General features: G+C 27.6%; 1 protein-coding gene across 1 annotated transcript in view; it reads left to right on the plus strand.

Moving 5' to 3' along the window:
- The window catches only part of LOC111625635 (E3 ubiquitin-protein ligase UBR4-like), a gene marked incomplete at its 3' end in the record, with an annotated part of 184,449 nt that overhangs the window by 102,900 nt on the left and 63,741 nt on the right, over positions 1-17,808 (plus strand). The window contains exons 40-46 of the mRNA XM_023368838.1: positions 1,512-1,659; positions 1,801-2,034; positions 4,537-4,566; positions 8,765-8,935; positions 10,918-11,100; positions 12,654-12,722; positions 16,042-16,131. Coding sequence (XP_023224606.1) covers positions 1,512-1,659; positions 1,801-2,034; positions 4,537-4,566; positions 8,765-8,935; positions 10,918-11,100; positions 12,654-12,722; positions 16,042-16,131 — 925 coding nt within the window. The remainder of the gene's footprint in view (positions 1-1,511; positions 1,660-1,800; positions 2,035-4,536; positions 4,567-8,764; positions 8,936-10,917; positions 11,101-12,653; positions 12,723-16,041; positions 16,132-17,808) is intronic.

The following is a 17,808-nucleotide window of genomic DNA, read 5'->3' on the forward strand; positions in this document are numbered from 1 at the left end:
TGTAGTTACCTGAAAGATGGATGAACATTTGATAGGTAATATCATCAACAATGATCTTTCTGCCTGTATTTTCTAATTTTTTTTGCTGTTGTCCAATTACAACTGAGAAAAATGTCAACACTATCTTGTCAGACATTATTAAATTGTTCATAAATTGCAACTGCAATGATGCAATATGTGCATGAGAGGAGGACTTGTAAAATTTTGCCAGTATATTGTAGGTCTTTTTTGTCATTTTACATTCAGAGATGCAGATTTTCTAATCCTCTTTTCTAATGTTCAATTTTGTTGTATCTGATACATATTTAATTTTTTTTTATCTTCAGACAGAAGTGGCTGAGATCAATCAATAAAGAAGTAAATATTACAATCTATTAACATACACAAACAGCAGTTTTTCATTACCTATTGTTTTTATTATTTAACAAAGTTGTCTAGCAACAGAAAATCTGATGGCCATTCTCAATAAAATATCTAACTTCAACTAACTTCATTTCATAGATGAACTGTCAAAATGAAAACAGTACTCACAGGAAATGTTGAATTTTAGACCAAGATGAAGACACTACAGATTATGAAGGAATGACTCCACAATAGGAATCTATTTATATCAACAAAGCTGAGAATTCTGTTAAGTGATATAAACATACTGCTATGTTAAGTAAATATACAAAAGGCATGGACAATATTAAAGAAGTGTAATGAGGGAAATAAAACTCAAATAATAAGATACATTTAAATGAACTCTTATTGCCATCACCAAAAAAACTGACAGATACAGTCCCTTTAGGCCAAAAAAATTTTTCACAAAAACTAATCCACGACCTGGAATAATAGCCCAAGTCATAACATTCATCATCTGTATTTATTTTTTATTATATTTGTAACTTTTATCATCATTGTGGTATTTGTCATGTCACTTGACAAAGGTCTTACTAGCCTTGGGACATTCTGGTTGTTTGTAAAATAAATAGATTAAGGGTACGTTTGTAGAGTCAAACAAGTTAAATGAGAATGATGTCATTGTTATTCTTATTTTGTTAGACTTTTCGACCAATTCGTTTATAACTAAATGGCTGTGTCTAAAATTGAAGATATGAATCTTGCTAGTACAGCCCTATCTGAAATAGTCTTTAGATTGCTTTGGGTGGACAGTTATGTCTATCATTTCACCCCTTTTAATTCTTAGTACACTCGAGAGAAGATTTAGAAACATTGATATCATTAGGCACCATTTTTTTAATGAAGTGAACTAACTCTTTCCTTTGTGAACTTCGTTAGAGTCTCATTCAAAACATTGTTGCCGCAGAGCATGCATACTGAGCAAGACTACTACTTTTTGAACGATTTGTTACTAATGCATTTAACTTGTTCGACTTTACAAATGTACCCTAAAACTTTCTATACATTTTTCTGACATCATTACTCCATTTTATTATTTTTGCTATAATTACAATTTTTTAGTTTATTATTTAATGTCTAAAAATTTATAATTATTTTGTTATTCATAGGTATCATTGCCATACATGCAAAATGGTGGATGGTGTAGGTGTGTGTACAATTTGTGCTAAAGTTTGTCACAAGGATCATGATGTTACATATGCAAAATATGGATCTTTCTTTTGTGATTGTGGAGCTAAAGAAGATGGTAGCTGTCAGGTATAAATTATACATGTTTAAGTTGATGATGATAAATTGTTCTGAAGTTTGAATAATTTTTTAGCTCTTATTCATTTATTAGGAAATGCTTATCTTTCATAAATTGATACTTCCCATCTCTATAATATTTTTGATTTTTAGGCTTTGGTTAAGAGGAGTCCTCAAACAAGTAGTGAAACTGGAAATACAGTTCAGCCAACTACTGCTTTTCCATTTTCATCAGATACTATTTTGCCTAGTTCTTTAAGACGTCGAACTTCTTCTCCTACTCCTGCTTCAAGTAATAATGCAACTACTTCTGGAGCTCAAACAGATAACAAAAAGAGTTCAGATGATGCCTTGAAACACAAACAAACACTTGCAAAACAATTAGAAGTAAGTAATCAATAATTTTTATACTATTAGTTTTATTTAATTTGATAAAATAGAAAGTTTGAACATAATTTTAAAATTTGAAATTTTTTGAATTTAAAGAAAATTTGAAAAATAGCGGAAGAAAAAATAGTCTTATAAGTGAAGTGCTATGATAATTAAGTAATACTTAATTAATTATTAAATTATATATATATACATATATGTATATGTGTGTGTGTATATATATATATATACACATATATACACATTCAACAAGACGAAGTTGCAATTGATGTCAAAATAATAATGAAGAAATCTTACATGTATTTAAAAAAATTAAAAATTTGAAGAAACTAAATCTTCTTCCTTTCTGTCATGACCAATCACCAGGAACAAAACCAGTCTTTCTTTGCAGAGACCATCAGAGAGGTATATCCTCCAAAATTTATTGGAGGATATACCTCTGCAAAAATTATGTAAAACAGTTAAAACATTTACTGATGAAATTGTGAGAGTTACCAAGGGTATAAGTAAATTACCTATATCACTTACTGGCGCATGATCGTGTGATCGGCTCTCTAATCTTTTTATAGGAAGGCGTTGTATCAAAATTGATCTGAACGGCGAAGTTCAGATGCTCGTCAGGTTCCCGACACCAGTTAATCAATCTTATTATACGCGGATTAACACGCGTATGCGATCTGATCCGGAATCAATTGAAGAGACATTTAAGTATATTTAACAAAAGTAAATTTAATAATTCTAAAACAAAACGAATACAAATAATCGATGAACGACAAGGAAGCGACAAGCTATAGGCTAAGACTTACTCTATGCTAATGCGCGATCGAGAGAGAGAGCTCACAAAATCATTCCAAAACATACGACCTGTTTAGTTGTCGTCGTCTTCTTCCCTGTAGGTAAGGGACACCTTGTAGATAGAGTTCATATTACTTTCGTATGGGAGATCAATACGTGCACAAAATATAAAAGTATCACTTCTACGTGTAGACTCGGGACTTAGTCTATGGGACTCCGTTGAGGGCGTTGGTCATCAGGAGGAAAACTGCGTGGAGTTTTGACGCTTCGGATCTGTCGAAGAACTCCCCGAATTCGGACTAAATTCCCTTATATCTCCTGAATTTCGACCAATCATCGGCCAGTAACTCTTTCATGAGAACAGACGAAAGGGGGATGAATGAGGGGTAACCATTTCCCATCTGAGCGAGATTTTTAACCAGATAAGGGAAAGTCAGAGGATGTTCTCTTCTGTGAAAGGAAGTAGCATCTGTTATCTGGTTTTTCCCACGTCTAAAACACTAGTTTTTCACAAAAATGAAGTAATATTTTGTGTCGATATTTTACCATTATTAATAAAAATTCATAAATTAGACCCAGGGCCCTCAGGTTTTCACAAAATCAATTAAAAAATATATACATAATTTAAATTAAAATGGCTGACAGTATTTTTTTTTTTAATAAAAATTATGTGAAAGGTTGTCTTTGCAAAGAAAGACAGTTTTCGTTCCTGGTGATTGGACGTGATGGAAAGGAAGAGGACTTAGTTTCCTCAGATTAAAAAAATTTTTTTTTTAAATATTATTGGCCATTTTACCATTTTAATTGAAATTTGAAATACATGTAGTCTATATAAAAACAAATATTTTTTTAACATTTGAAATAAGATGCATTTGAAGTATATATATAATATATGTGTGTGGATTTCAATATTACTGAGAATCCAAGTTTTTTTCTACACTTCAGACATCTGTATTACAGAATTCAAGACTTTCTTATACTTAGATTAAATTTAGCTTTAAATAGCATTTTGTACTTTGGTCCCCATAAAATTGATGTTCTCCAAGTGAGTACTAACTTGCAGTTGCTGAAAGTTCACTAAGCCTGTGTTTGTGTGGGGCCTGTAGTTTGTTTTTTTTATATTGTTTATAAAATTAAATTTAATTTAGCTGTTTTAACTTGTAAGCCAAATTAGTAATAATTTGGTAAATCTTCAATTCCAAATGTCATTTGTCTAGAACTATAGCAAATTAGCATACAGTGCTTGTATTAACAAATTTATTTTTAGACTAAATGCATTTTGAATAACAATAAATTAGTGATGAGGAATCACTAATGTATTGTGAAGATTTGCCAAATTATTATTAGTTTGGTTTCTGAGTTAAAAAGTTTTGTCATAATAAATTATAATCTAAATTCTCAAAAATATAACTTATTAGTTAAATTAATCAAGTTGTGTAGAAAATAAAAATATCTTCAACATGATACCAATATCCAGAAAAATAATTATTAAAACCACAAATCCAAAATGCAAGCACTTCAGTTTCTATGCAATTCTGAGATATTTTAAATCTTCAAAAAAAAAAAAAAGAATGTAATTTGTTCAATTCTGTTGAAATTTTTAAACTCCTTATTATTAATTTTTAAGAAAATTAACTTTCCTAACATTGTGTAAGTTACAAGTGTAGTAGTTATTAATTATGTTTATTCTTTTTTTTATTTTAGGTATTCAGAGAATCATTAATCAGTCATTTGGTAAGTTTAAATTTATTAATATCAGATTGTAATTTTAAAAAACTTCTTTATTGTTCTATTTTATTATATTAAACATAAGTTTTATTGCATTACTACAGAAAAAAAAGATGAGAATGATTGCTGTAAATTTGCAAATTTAGATTATATCAATCACTTTCTGATTCTATAGCTGTTTTTTTTAAATTTATAATAAATAATAAGATAGGATCTCAATTTATTGTAACAAAATTTTATATCTTAATAACTGCTTGAATGTGCTTAAAAATTTTAGCTTTTATTTATTTAAATTCAGATATAAAATGGATGTTAAATCACTTAAGTTCTTCTTGACAAAAAGACTGTGTTACCTTGTCACACTAACTGATGATACAAATATTAACTATTGTCCCTTTGTCATCATCATCATATATAAATCTAAATTGCCAGATTATTTTGCTACTTTTTAATTAATTAATGTTGATATTTGGCATGAAAATAAACAATGATACCATTGTCTTATATAAACAATCAAAATTTGTTTCTAATTACTAATGTTCTGGAAGAAAAGATTGGTTTGGAACAAAGTTGAAATCTACAGTTTTTGCATATCTGGCAAGCAAAATTAGCAATAATAATATCTGGATTTCAGTGTAATCTTTGCTCTCAGACATATATTAATTTACTATAATTTATACTGGTTAATTATTGTACTATCACATTAGATATTTATTATGCAGAGTTGTATTGATTTTTGTACAGGTTGCATTTCCGAAGCGTCACAAGAATCAATCTTAATTAACTTTCCATTAATTTTTAGAAATACTGTGGGTGATCGGTTAACGAACATAATCAATCCATTCCAAGACTTTGTTCGTTATCTGAATTGTTCGTTAACCTATTACTGATTTACCATAGGTTTTTATGGGTATTTGATTAATTCATTCAGGAGACTCCAAAAATTAAAAAATATATACTTTTTTGCTATGTTTATTTATATGTAATAGTAAAAATACATATATATGCAGTGTTGCATTTTTATTAGTCATGTTTTTCTGTTTGTGAGGGTTAAAGAATCTGTTAAATGTCAATTGCTTTTCTCTTTTCTTCAGGATTTTTCGGAAGTAATTAATAGTATTATAATTGTAGAGATCCCCAACCCCATTAACCTTATTCTGGTTTGGATGCCACTTGGATGATCATGTTCTGACATCCTCCCACTTCTTCAAAAGATCTTTAGTAGCAGATGTTGACATTAGTCCTCTTTCGCCTTCCTCTTTTTCAAAAGAAAACACATCTCGCTGAGTTTCTTGGAATATTTCATTTGAGAGTTCTTGGGAGTTCTGTCGTCAGATCAGTTTCAGGTTCCATTATGAGCTCTAAAATGCTCTTTATTTCTCAGATGTGATTTTTATTACTCCATTAGCAGTTTGAGACTTCTTGATATATCTTTCATAGCTAAGATTGTGCCTACTGCAGATCTACTGTTCAAGCCGTACTGCCTAGTAATATCAGACATCTTGTGCCCACTTTCTACCTTGGTTATTATCTCTTACTTGGTTTCTACAGTGAGCACAGTTCTTGACACTCCTCTTTTTTAGGCTCCATAATATTATCAGTTTCTTTTTTAAATAAAAAGTTCAGAAAAGCACTTACAAAAATTCATAAAACAGAAATCAACTAGCCCACAAAAAATTATTTAAATGCAAGGCCTAGATAAAATTCAAAATTTGGTATTAAAACGTTAATGAATATCCGATGGGACAGTTAAACTTTCATTTTTCGTAAATAAACCCCGAGGCAAAACTTAACAAGTGCCTGTCCGACAATCTCACGAATGCTATAAAAAATTATTTGTCAGAAAGGTAAACAAAAATTTGGAATTACAAGGGAAAGTTTCAAAATTCAGAGGAATATTATACTATCTGATCAGTATCGGGTTGAGCGTCAATGTTGACATCTCCGAAAGGTTTCGAATTGTTACCTGAAGACAAAGGAAAATCAATTGGTATTCGTTATTTTCCGTCGCTTCTTTTCATGTTTGTTCTGTAAAGTGTTCGTTATTTGAACATGTGTTCGTTATCTGATCATGTGTTCGTTGTTCGATCATAAAAATCTTTCACGAAAGTGTTCGCTATCCGATCTGTTCGTTAACCGATCACCCACTGTATATCATTCCATATTTTAATATATTTCACAAACACATAAGTTGGAAAATTGTTATATTAATAAGTACTTTTATGTAACTAATTATAAAAAATTTTTCTTCTTTTTCATTTTATACAAATAAACTAAAACTATAATGAAAATTTACACTTTACTCTATTAGAAAAATTGTTATCATAAAAATATTTAGCTAAAATCACCTATAATGCAATAATTTAAATGTAGGTAATCTGCAAGTATCATCATCTACAGTATAATTGCTTTTTTTGATTTTAAGTTAGCTATAGCCCACCTGTGGCAAAGTGAATAAAATCACTGAACATTGGTAGTTTGTGTGGGTTCACACCTTGCTAGTGGGTTGGCCATGTGAAGTTTTCCAGGATCTCTTCATGTTTAAAACACCTAAATAAGGACAGTTTTCCATAGAAAGTTCTCCTGGGAGGGAAACATTGCCATTTACAAACAAAACAAACATTTATCATCATGTATGAACATGTAGTACATAATTATTATATGCATATAAACTAAAATAGATTATTGTTATACTTGATATAGTATTTATATTACATGGTTTATGGATACTTTATAGATTTAATAGCTGGCACTGTTTTGGAGTTATTGCAATATTTAATGCCTGCAGTCCTAAAATAAGATTTCATAAATCTAAGTTGACTAATCTTTTCCTAACTGTGCTATCCTGATTTGCTTAGTATAATTTTAGAATGTGTGCAAACTGTCCTGCTTCTTGGTTTTCATGGAAAAAGATTTTAATTATCATCAGGAGAAAAATTTGTTATTTGAGCTTCTTGTTGCATCCAGTTCATCTCTCATTAACATATTCATCAGGATTGTTCAGAAAATTTTGTATTGTACAATAAACAACCCAACTTATGCATAATTGAGCAGGATTGTGCTTTTCCTTAACACTTTAAACACTGAAAATGTCTTTGTACCTGAAGATGAAAAGGTTTTTACCACTCAGGCTAGAAAGGGAATTTTTATAGCAAAACCAGTCAAACAACTTTCCATTTGGCTGATTTCATCTCAAAAAGATTAATACAATTTTGGTCAATCTTGTGTTTAAAGAGTTAAGATATGCCTTTATTTGGCCAATTTCAATTCACTTAGCTCAGTTTTGTGTGGAATCTTGTCAAAATTAAGAAAACTTTGTTGTACACAAAGGCATCAAGGATAAATTATTGAAAATGAATTTGCATAAAGTGACATTAAAAATATGAAATAGACAATAGTTTAATTTTTAATCTTTCTAAAAAAATAATACAGGTTAAATGGAGTTTTTAACAATTAAATTTGTTTTTGTTCATACTTGATCACTTTATTATAAAAATCAGTTTTTTGCTTGTACTGTATCCCAAATTCATAATTTTTGGACAATGTTATAATTATGAAACTGATTCTATAGCAATAACATGTAAATTTTCATTATTATACTTGAAGTACTTCAATTATACTCTCTATGATGACTAAAGTAAAATATATTTAACAGTTTATTATTGTAAACTATCAATAAATGTAAACAAACAACAGAAATAATTAGAACAGTTGTCACTAATAAACTTACAGCATAGTAAATTCAAATACAGTCGACCCCCTAAAACACTGTTGATAATTCGGTTTTATATGAATTCCATGTTGTACTAGTCACTTAGATTTTACAAATACATGTGCCGGGCTGTGAATGGCTCATGTATTTGTAAAATCTAAGTGACTCGTACAACATGGAATTCATATAAAACGGAATTATCAACAGTGTTATAGGGGATCAACTGTATGTATTTTCCATAAAAATATTTGTTGTTTGAATACAGAAGAAACAGATACAAGTACTGCATGTAATACAAGAATAAAGTAATATAGTTATTATTTATAAATTTTAAATTAAATGATTGGATTAAATTAAATATATTTTCTAGTAATAAATAATAAATGATTTCTCACCTCCTATTGTTATTGAATATACTTTTCTAAAAGTCTGCACTAGTTATTACTTTATAATTTTAATTTCATGCTAATAATGTTTCATTTTATTTTTAAGACATCAAGTAATACAGCTGGCACTGTTTTGGAATTATTGCAATATTTAATGCCTGCAGTTGTTGACTCATGTCAAAGAAATTCTCCTATTGGAAGTTCAGTAAGAGCTCAAAATGCATTAAATGAATTACATTCAAGAGAAAAGACCTGTGAACAAACTGATCAGTTGATGGTAAGTATCTTATACTGAATTTTAAAAAAAATTAATTATATATTATCAGACATGTTTTACATGTTTGAGTTTTACATGGTTCCAAATTTATTATTAGGTATTTTTAGGAGTTTTGAAATAAAAACAATTTCCACAATTAGTAGAGGCCTTTCCTACTTAAAATGTACCGTCAATAACAACAACAACTAACATATTATTTTTCTCTCCTCAACAATATTGTTAGTATATATTTTAATTTAATTTATTATTATAATGTATCTTGATGATTTCAAAATTCCAGTATATATTGATCTCCTCATACATACTGCATTAAAGACTACTTTTTCAGAAATTTTGCATCATTTAATTCATTCATTTGCTTTATTAAGCTTACATCTGAGTTAAAAAAATAAAAACTTCTATGAAATACTTGGGAAAAATATTGTTGAAAATAGAATTGCTAGATTTTTTTTCTAACAATCCATAGTTTACATCTGGCATTAAGAATCATGTTATGGTTTCTATTTTAAAGTTTAAATTTGAATTATGATATTTTATTATATTTGTTTTTCATGTATATTGCAATACAGAAGAAAATATTACCTAAATTATTTTTATGTGAAACTACATTATGATGTATAAGAAGAACAAATAAATATTAGGAAGCACTTAGATCATATTTTATGTTTATAATTTATTAATAATTTTATTACAGATTATAATTTTGAATTAGTTGGTCTGATTGGTTATGCATTAAGAATAAATTTAAGCCTATGTTTTCAATTTAAAAAAAATAGAGTAAAAATTACTGAAAAATTATATTTTACAATAATCTGTTTTAGAAAGTATAGAAAAATATACAGTGGAATTACCATTTGTTTACCACAGAAGGGACTGATATCTACTGGTCAGATATAAAGGTGGTCTTCATATAGAAATGGAGCTCATTATGCAATATAATACAACCAACAACATTTTAATAAGAAAACACTGTCATTACATGTATATTGAAAACATTATAGAATGGGATACATTGGGATGATAAACACTTAAACATTATATATATGAATACAAATATATGTACAGTATTTTGACAGTATTTATACATGTTTACAGTTCACATTTGTTCAAGATATATTATGAAACTAGAAAATATAGTAAGCAGTTTGATTCTTTCTTCAGCACTGCTCTATTTTTTTTTTCTTTTTTAAAACAAACGTTGAATTTATTTTCTGCAGTTGTTGTATTCCTTAAAATGTTCTGAATTGTTATCAAAGTGTTTCAATGTTAAAAAGACATATTTTATATTAACTTCTGAGATAACTATTGTTTCAGTTGTTGTTGCTTCATTTGTACTTTCATCTGATCTTATATAAATAATAATGTAACTGTAGATCATGAAAAACATGAACTTTAAAGTCTGACTTTTTTTTCTTTCTCAGATAGGTCTATATATATACTATAATATTCCAGCTTTTAGAAACTTCTAAGTCCTAGACATCAAACCAACAGGAAAAAACCAGAAAGTTGAAAGACAAAGAATAGATAAGAGAATTTAAATCATAAAATACAATAGTCATAAAATTTTATTGAAAAATTCTAAACAAATTCTTTGCAATACTAATGCTAAGAGCAAGTTCTTACTATGATTTTAAAACTCATATGCAAGACAGTTTCAATTTCAGAAAAACTGTATGCATTTGTTCAACTTATACATTGTTTTCTTTGGCACGAATAGGTTGAGATTGGTCAAAATATAAGTTTAGAGGTGATCAACATCTAAAGAGTTTAACTCTGTGTATTTCTATGGGCTATATTCTGGACTGTGTAAGAATGGTCATTTTGAAGAGATAAAAACAATTTGGAAGTGGTTAACTTATGAGGTTCCACTATAGTTATCTACATTCATTATATCTACTTTATATCTATTTAAGAAACAGATTCTTTATAAATTTTGTATTTTTATTTATCTGATACTTATATAATATCATTTTATGATTTAGGTTCCAACATTAGGTTCTCAAGAAGGAGCCTTTGAAAACGTACGTATGAGTTACTCTGGTGAGCAAGGTCAGACTATTAAACAACTTATCAGTGCACATATGATTCGACGTATAGCAATGTGTTGCTTGGCTTCTCCTCAAGGAAAACGACAACATTTAGCAGTCAGTCATGAAAAAGGAAAGGTAAATAAATATAAGAAACTTTTCTTTCAACAACTTCTTACAATGGGTAGTATTATAATGTTTTTAATATTTGTATTATTACTTATGAAGTTCTGAAACATGCACATGTGGTCAAGTGTGCACATCCCTTAGAGAAACATCAACATTTTATTGTTTTAAATAATATTTTAGTAGAATTAGTCAGATGTCTCATGGAAGATGACCATATTCCTCTGTAAGCTGATATCAAAATGTTAATCTTGTGTTGTAGCACAATGATATCTCACATTTGTCTTTATTTAGAAGTCAGTACAAAATCAAGTTTCTCTTAATTTTTCTGATCATTGGGTTGCAGTTGAGTTTGATATATAAAATAAATATTCCTGAAATATTTACTTATAACTTATCTTTGTTTGGTTTATTTTAATGATGATTAATGTACCTTTTGTCATTTGACATAACTTATATTTAACAGAAGTATAAAAATTATACAGATCAGTTTGATATAGAATAGAAAGATATTAATTTTAAATGATCAGAACGGGAAAACTGGATTTCACGCTATATATTTTTGAAAAAAACAAAAGTCTTCTTACTTTTTAATCTTAATAAAAATTTTAGTAATTACAATTTAGTAATTACTAAAAGTAGGAAAAGTCATTAAATTAACAAACAAGTCACATAAATGATGTCATTAATAATCTCTACTTATTAAATATTAAAGTAAAGTTTATGAAAAGAAAAAAATGAATTTCTGAATATGTCACTGAGATTTAAAATAATAGTTTCTTTTTTAAACTATGTTTATAATATTTTAAAATGAAGTTATGAATTGAAGTTAAAACTTGTACAATATTTTTATTGATATCACTTTGACAAATTATGCTATAAAATATTAAGACTACCAAAATTGTATGCAATTTAATATAACAAATGATGATCTTTTACTTTATTACAATTTATTTCTATAATTTTGTTAGTTATAATAAAGTGAAGCATCAAATGCAGACTAATTGGAATTAGACTCCATTCAGATTCTCAAATATACTTACATGTAAATTAGCATTTAAATACTATAAACTTCAAATACACTGTAATTTAAGTTTAGGTGTTTTTTGTTCAAGCCAATTTTTGACGTGGAATGTAGGAATACTTAAAGATTCAAAATGTAATTTACAAAATCACCATATTTAAACAAAAAATATACTAACTATAATTTCAAAATTAAAAAAAATTACAAATACCAAATGAATGTTAGAAAATTAACAATCCAAGACCAAAAGAACAGAAGCTGAAAGAACATCAATAATGAAGTTACCATTGAAAGGATTAATATCTGCTTTTAAATAGACAAAATTTGGATTTTTGATGCTCCACTACATGTGTATATATAAAAATATTTTTTTTAAAATGGAAGTATTTGAAGTTTTCTGTTATTATTGCATGTATTATTGTCAGCAATAAATCATTGTGGTTAATAAATTATTATTATGTATGAAACAGTAGTAGATAAATAAAATAGGAAATTTGTGATATTTTTTATTTACTAAATGTTTCAATTATTTACTTTACAGATCACATTATTACAATTATCTGCTTTATTGAAGCAAGCAGATTCTAGTAAAAGAAAACTAACATTAACAGTAAGTTTTCATTATTTTAATGTTTTGTTTAAAAATAATTAATTATACATTTAAGTGAGAATATTAATATTATTAAATTTATTTTATAATTTTATACAAAATATATTTTTATTTGTATTCTTAAATGACATGTCCTGATTTATATGAGGAAGGAATACCACAAACAAACCGTTTAAGGGAGGTATGAGTATGGTTAAAAAAAAGCACATGGTTATAATTGTTTTAGTAAACTAAATGAATTTAGGAAAATTAAATATACATATATTTTATATATATATATATATACACACACACTCACACTGCATTCAATAATATATTGATATTCTTGTAGTTAGTTAACTTAGCCAATTTTCTTCTAATATCAGTGATCTGTAAAAGCACATTTGCAATACTTTTTATCCTCTTTATCCAGCAAGTGACAGATACAGAAATGTGCAGTGTTAAAAAAAACTATTGATGAAACATTAATGCCAACATTGGTGTATTAAAAACAAAACAATTCCTTTTTTACTTGAACGATTGAAAAACTACATGCTTGAAAGGATCTGATTCCTTTATAACACAGAGTGTGAGGATCTGAATCCAGACTTTCCATGTGTTTACATCATTATCACCTAACGTCATATCGTAACTATAAACTTGATACATAACTGTCAACTTTTGCACCTGGGAGCAAAACATCTGTTAAGTTCTCAGGCCTGACAATGATGCTTTATTATCACTTCTCAACCTAATATCTCGATTTCATTGGTTCAACAATGGAAAAATCAAGAAACTGAGGCAGTCGTCATTTTATTATATAATCTTTATAGTTTTGATATTTTAGCTTAGTCCAAGTAGACCTAAGGAAACCATAAGGCTAAATTGTTTATCCTTGTTGAACATTGAATTTAATCTTAAGAAAGAAATTAATTTTGACTGTATTGTAGATACTTCACCAAAAGCAAAGCTAGACACTAGCAAATGTAAATGTGTATTAGGAGAATTGAAGTGTATGGTGGATGTACTATAGATGTCTGATTGGGTCAAAAATCACTAAGTAAATGTTGTATTAAGTGAATGTTTATTGTCTCAAATTACAAGTGTTTAGCTGTGTCATGCTATTAGGCAAAAAAAAGAAAGGATTTTTTTAATTTGAACTCTTTGTCCTAAAGATATATATATATATATATATATAAGGGCAGAAAAAATTGGCTGGCATAAGACAGGTAAAAACCTTAATACATCATTGGGTACATTCATAAAGTCAAACAAGTTAAATGCATTAGTAATGAATCGTTCAAAAAGTAGTAGTCTTGCCCAGTGTGCATTCTCTGCGGTGATGATGTTTCAAACAAAACCCTAATGAAGTTCACGAAGAAAAGAGTTAGTTTACTTTGTTAAGAAAATGGTGCCCAATGATATCGATGTTTCTAAATCTACTTGAGTGTTTAAATTGTGAATTAAAAGGTGAAATGATTGAAATAACTGTCCATCCGAAGCAATCTAAGAAAAATATTTCGGATAAGGCTGCACTAGCAACATTCATATCTTCAATTTTAGAAACATCCATTTAGTTATAAACAAATCGTTCAAAAAATCTAACAAAATAAGGATAACGATGACGTCATTCTCGTTTAACTCGTTCGACTTTATGAGCGTACCCATTGCTGTTAAGTAAAATCAAACTAGTTTAAGTGCTCATCTTTTGATCAGTATAGATACCTTTTAGGTTATGTGTAATATATTCTGAATTTCTGAAGTGCAGGTAAAATATTCTCCCATTGCTCTTTCTGATATTACTTCTATGATATATTGCCTCAGATTTAGTTTCATTAATTAATATGATATTGCATTGGTTATTTTGTGATTATCAGGAATTCAGAACAACGTCCAAGAAATTTTTTTGTGGAATTTTATTTCTGATTTTGTCTTTTTGTATTTTGCTTTGTTCTTGTAGTTATCTCTTAAGTTTGTATGAATTAAAACAGTTTACTTATTTATTTATTGTTATTCTATTTGAATTTATTTGCTTTTCACTTTTGCCTTCTATATCAAAATGAAAGAAAGAATACTTGTATCATTAGCAGAAGGAATACTTGTATTATTAGGTTTTCCATCCCTTGCACCAATAAACCAAACAATCCAATCCAATCACTGTTTTCCGAAGCTTGATGATATTTCTCCTAGATGTTTTTCAGTAATATCTTAGTGTCACATCTTGATTTTTAAAGGAAAAAAATAAACAACCATAAATGGCATTCTTGGATTAGGGAATATTTTTTATCATCAATATTTAACAATAAATGGAAAACGTTTTTAAAATTAATGTCTGTAGTTTAATTGAGTATAGAATGAAAATATTGAGTTTTGAGTATTACATTTCATTACATTTTGCAATATAGTCATATGCAAAATGTAATACAAAATATATTTATATTCTATGTTGATTGTTAGTCTGATCTTTGGAGACTTCAATATTTTTAGAAATTCTTTTATGCTTTATTATATTATGACCATTTTTTTGTTTATAATTTTGTTGTTAAATGATTGAATGAATTTTGTGATCTAGTCACTTATATTGTGTTTAGAACAAGGGTACAATTTTTATACTATTTATATTTACAGGATGTTTGTTTTTATTTTGAAAAGTTGTACTTGTTGATGATGAACCAGTAAAGGCATAAGGCATTACAGTTTTTAGTGATTTTAAATATATCAATTATAGTATGCTTAAAATAATCCAAAACTTTATCTGATAAAGTGGGCTATTAACTTATTCTTTCATAATAAAAGCACTGATTGAAAGTAATTCATTTTTATTGTAAAAAATTTATTTGCAATTCATTATAAGAAATTTTATTTCATTTGTTTAAAATATAATTTTTAATATACATAAGTTATTGATATATGATTTTTTTATGTTGTGTTTAACTTCTATAAACAATGAATAAATAATTACAGTAGAGCATCAATTATCTGAATCAATTGGGGACTGGGGTTGTTCAGAAAATTGATTTTTCAGATAACTGATTAATGTACAAAAAATATATTAACCTATCCCATGTTGAAATTCGTTCAAATCCTCGCACATCCTTAAGTACCCTCTCATGGTCGCACCAGTGCTGCCAGCTAAAACACACATACCACCAAAGTAGCCCAGGACATAGCCGAAGATTGCAGGGCCACAAAATTAGCGGAAATTTAAATTTGCTGACTGGAAAGCTTTCGGTTAATTGACGTTTTGATTGATCGATATTTGGATAATTGATGCTCTACTGTATATTGATTTTTAAAAATAAACAATGTATCAAATAAAATTTTATCATTGAATTTATAGAGATTAGCTTCAGCACCTGTTCCTTTTATGGTTCTTTCAATTGTTGGAAATCCATGTAATGAAGATTTTTTGGCTGTTTGTGGATTAAAGGTAAATAGTTTGCCTTTGATGGAAAAGTAATTAAATAGAACTATGTAGAATTTATTCATAGAAATACTTCTTAAGGAAAATTTATTTGATCTGAAATTAATATTTTTTTTCTAAAGTTTATTGAAGGAAAAAATAAATTTGTGTGTGTGCAATTTACCAAAAAATGAGAATATTTTATCTAAATATGTAAATAGCAATGAAATTGATTTTAAGTTAAAGTTTTATTTTATGACTTGTGTAATAAAAAATATTAATTAATTAATTACAAATACTTTATTGTAATAAGAAAGATCTTGTTACAGGGGGTTAACTTTAAGAGAATTACAAAAAATACAATTGATACTTATTGAAACATTTTTTTAAATATCTTGTTACATAAAATTTGCTAAACATAACATATTAATCATTCAATCTACATATCATATTTCAAACTCTTTAAAATATGAACAAAAAAGTAATGAATATTATACTTCTTATACAATGAAATTTTTTCTAGATTGATTCTGAAATTTTCTTCTTAATTTAAATCAAAAATCTCTTTTAATTTAAATTTACTTTACGCTTCTTCTTTCTTTGGACACTCAGTAAGAAAATAATAAATGTTATGTAAAAATGGTTGTAAAGATCAAATAGAACTTATCTACCTGCTGGCAGAAGAAATTAATAAATTTAGTGGTAATTATATCCATTCCAGGAGCTGTTTTCATTTTTAATTTACGAATTGATATATCCAGTTCTTCGGTAGATATTAGTATATCTAAACTTTCGTTGAAAGAAATTTTTATATCAGCATAAGAAGGACCATAATTTCTGTAAATCTGTTAAAAAAAGCTAGCCATCTAGAAGAATCTATTTGCATTGATTAATCACAGTTGAACCATCATAAATTTCTTAATCGTAGACTTTAAAGGTTCATTAGTTTTATTTTCTAAAATTTTTTTTGAAATTTTTTTATAGTAATTTGATTTCTTAAATTTTAATGGATTGAAATACAAATTTTTGGCTTAACTATATTGACTGAATGCCATTAATGTAAATAATTTATTTTTTTAAACTGAAATAATGCTTTTATTATTTTCATTCTTAAATTCATATATCCGATATAACCTTCAATTATTATTATGTGCAGCAAGCAAGGAACTTAATAATTAAGACTCAACAAAACGTAAGGCTTGAATAGGAGTGATTAACTTGATCAAATGTCATTGCGGAGAGTTCTCAGAAGTAAAATACAGGGTAAAAGAGTCCAAGTATACCAGCCCCTCCAACACATAGCTATACGTCAAAGAATAATTGCCCAACAGTATAGTATCACCTCGGAGTTTTGGATATTTACCTGCTTTCCTTAACTCGCTTAAAAAAGGAATTAATTGTTTACGTCTTAATCTAGATCTTTTTATGAGGTCCTGTGAAATTTGAATTTCTTTCCAGACGTTCGATAGGTTTTGCTGTTTCATTTTTATAAAACTCGAATATATGTAATCTCTTATTTGAGTATTTTTAATAATTAATTTAATTGTTGGATACTGTGATTTAGTTATTGGAATAATCGCTATTAAATCATCCATTGTAACTTCATGTAATTCTAATGATTCATTAATAAGATTAAACACTTCTAGCTTGGTAGGACTAGTTTTACTGGGATATCTATATAACATTATATTATTGCGATGTTGC

The sequence above is a fragment of the Centruroides sculpturatus genome, unplaced genomic scaffold, assembly GCF_000671375.1.
Source record: "Centruroides sculpturatus isolate CEXI.00-Female unplaced genomic scaffold, Cexi_2.0 scaffold356, whole genome shotgun sequence".
Lineage (NCBI taxonomy): Eukaryota > Metazoa > Arthropoda > Arachnida > Scorpiones > Buthidae > Centruroides > Centruroides sculpturatus.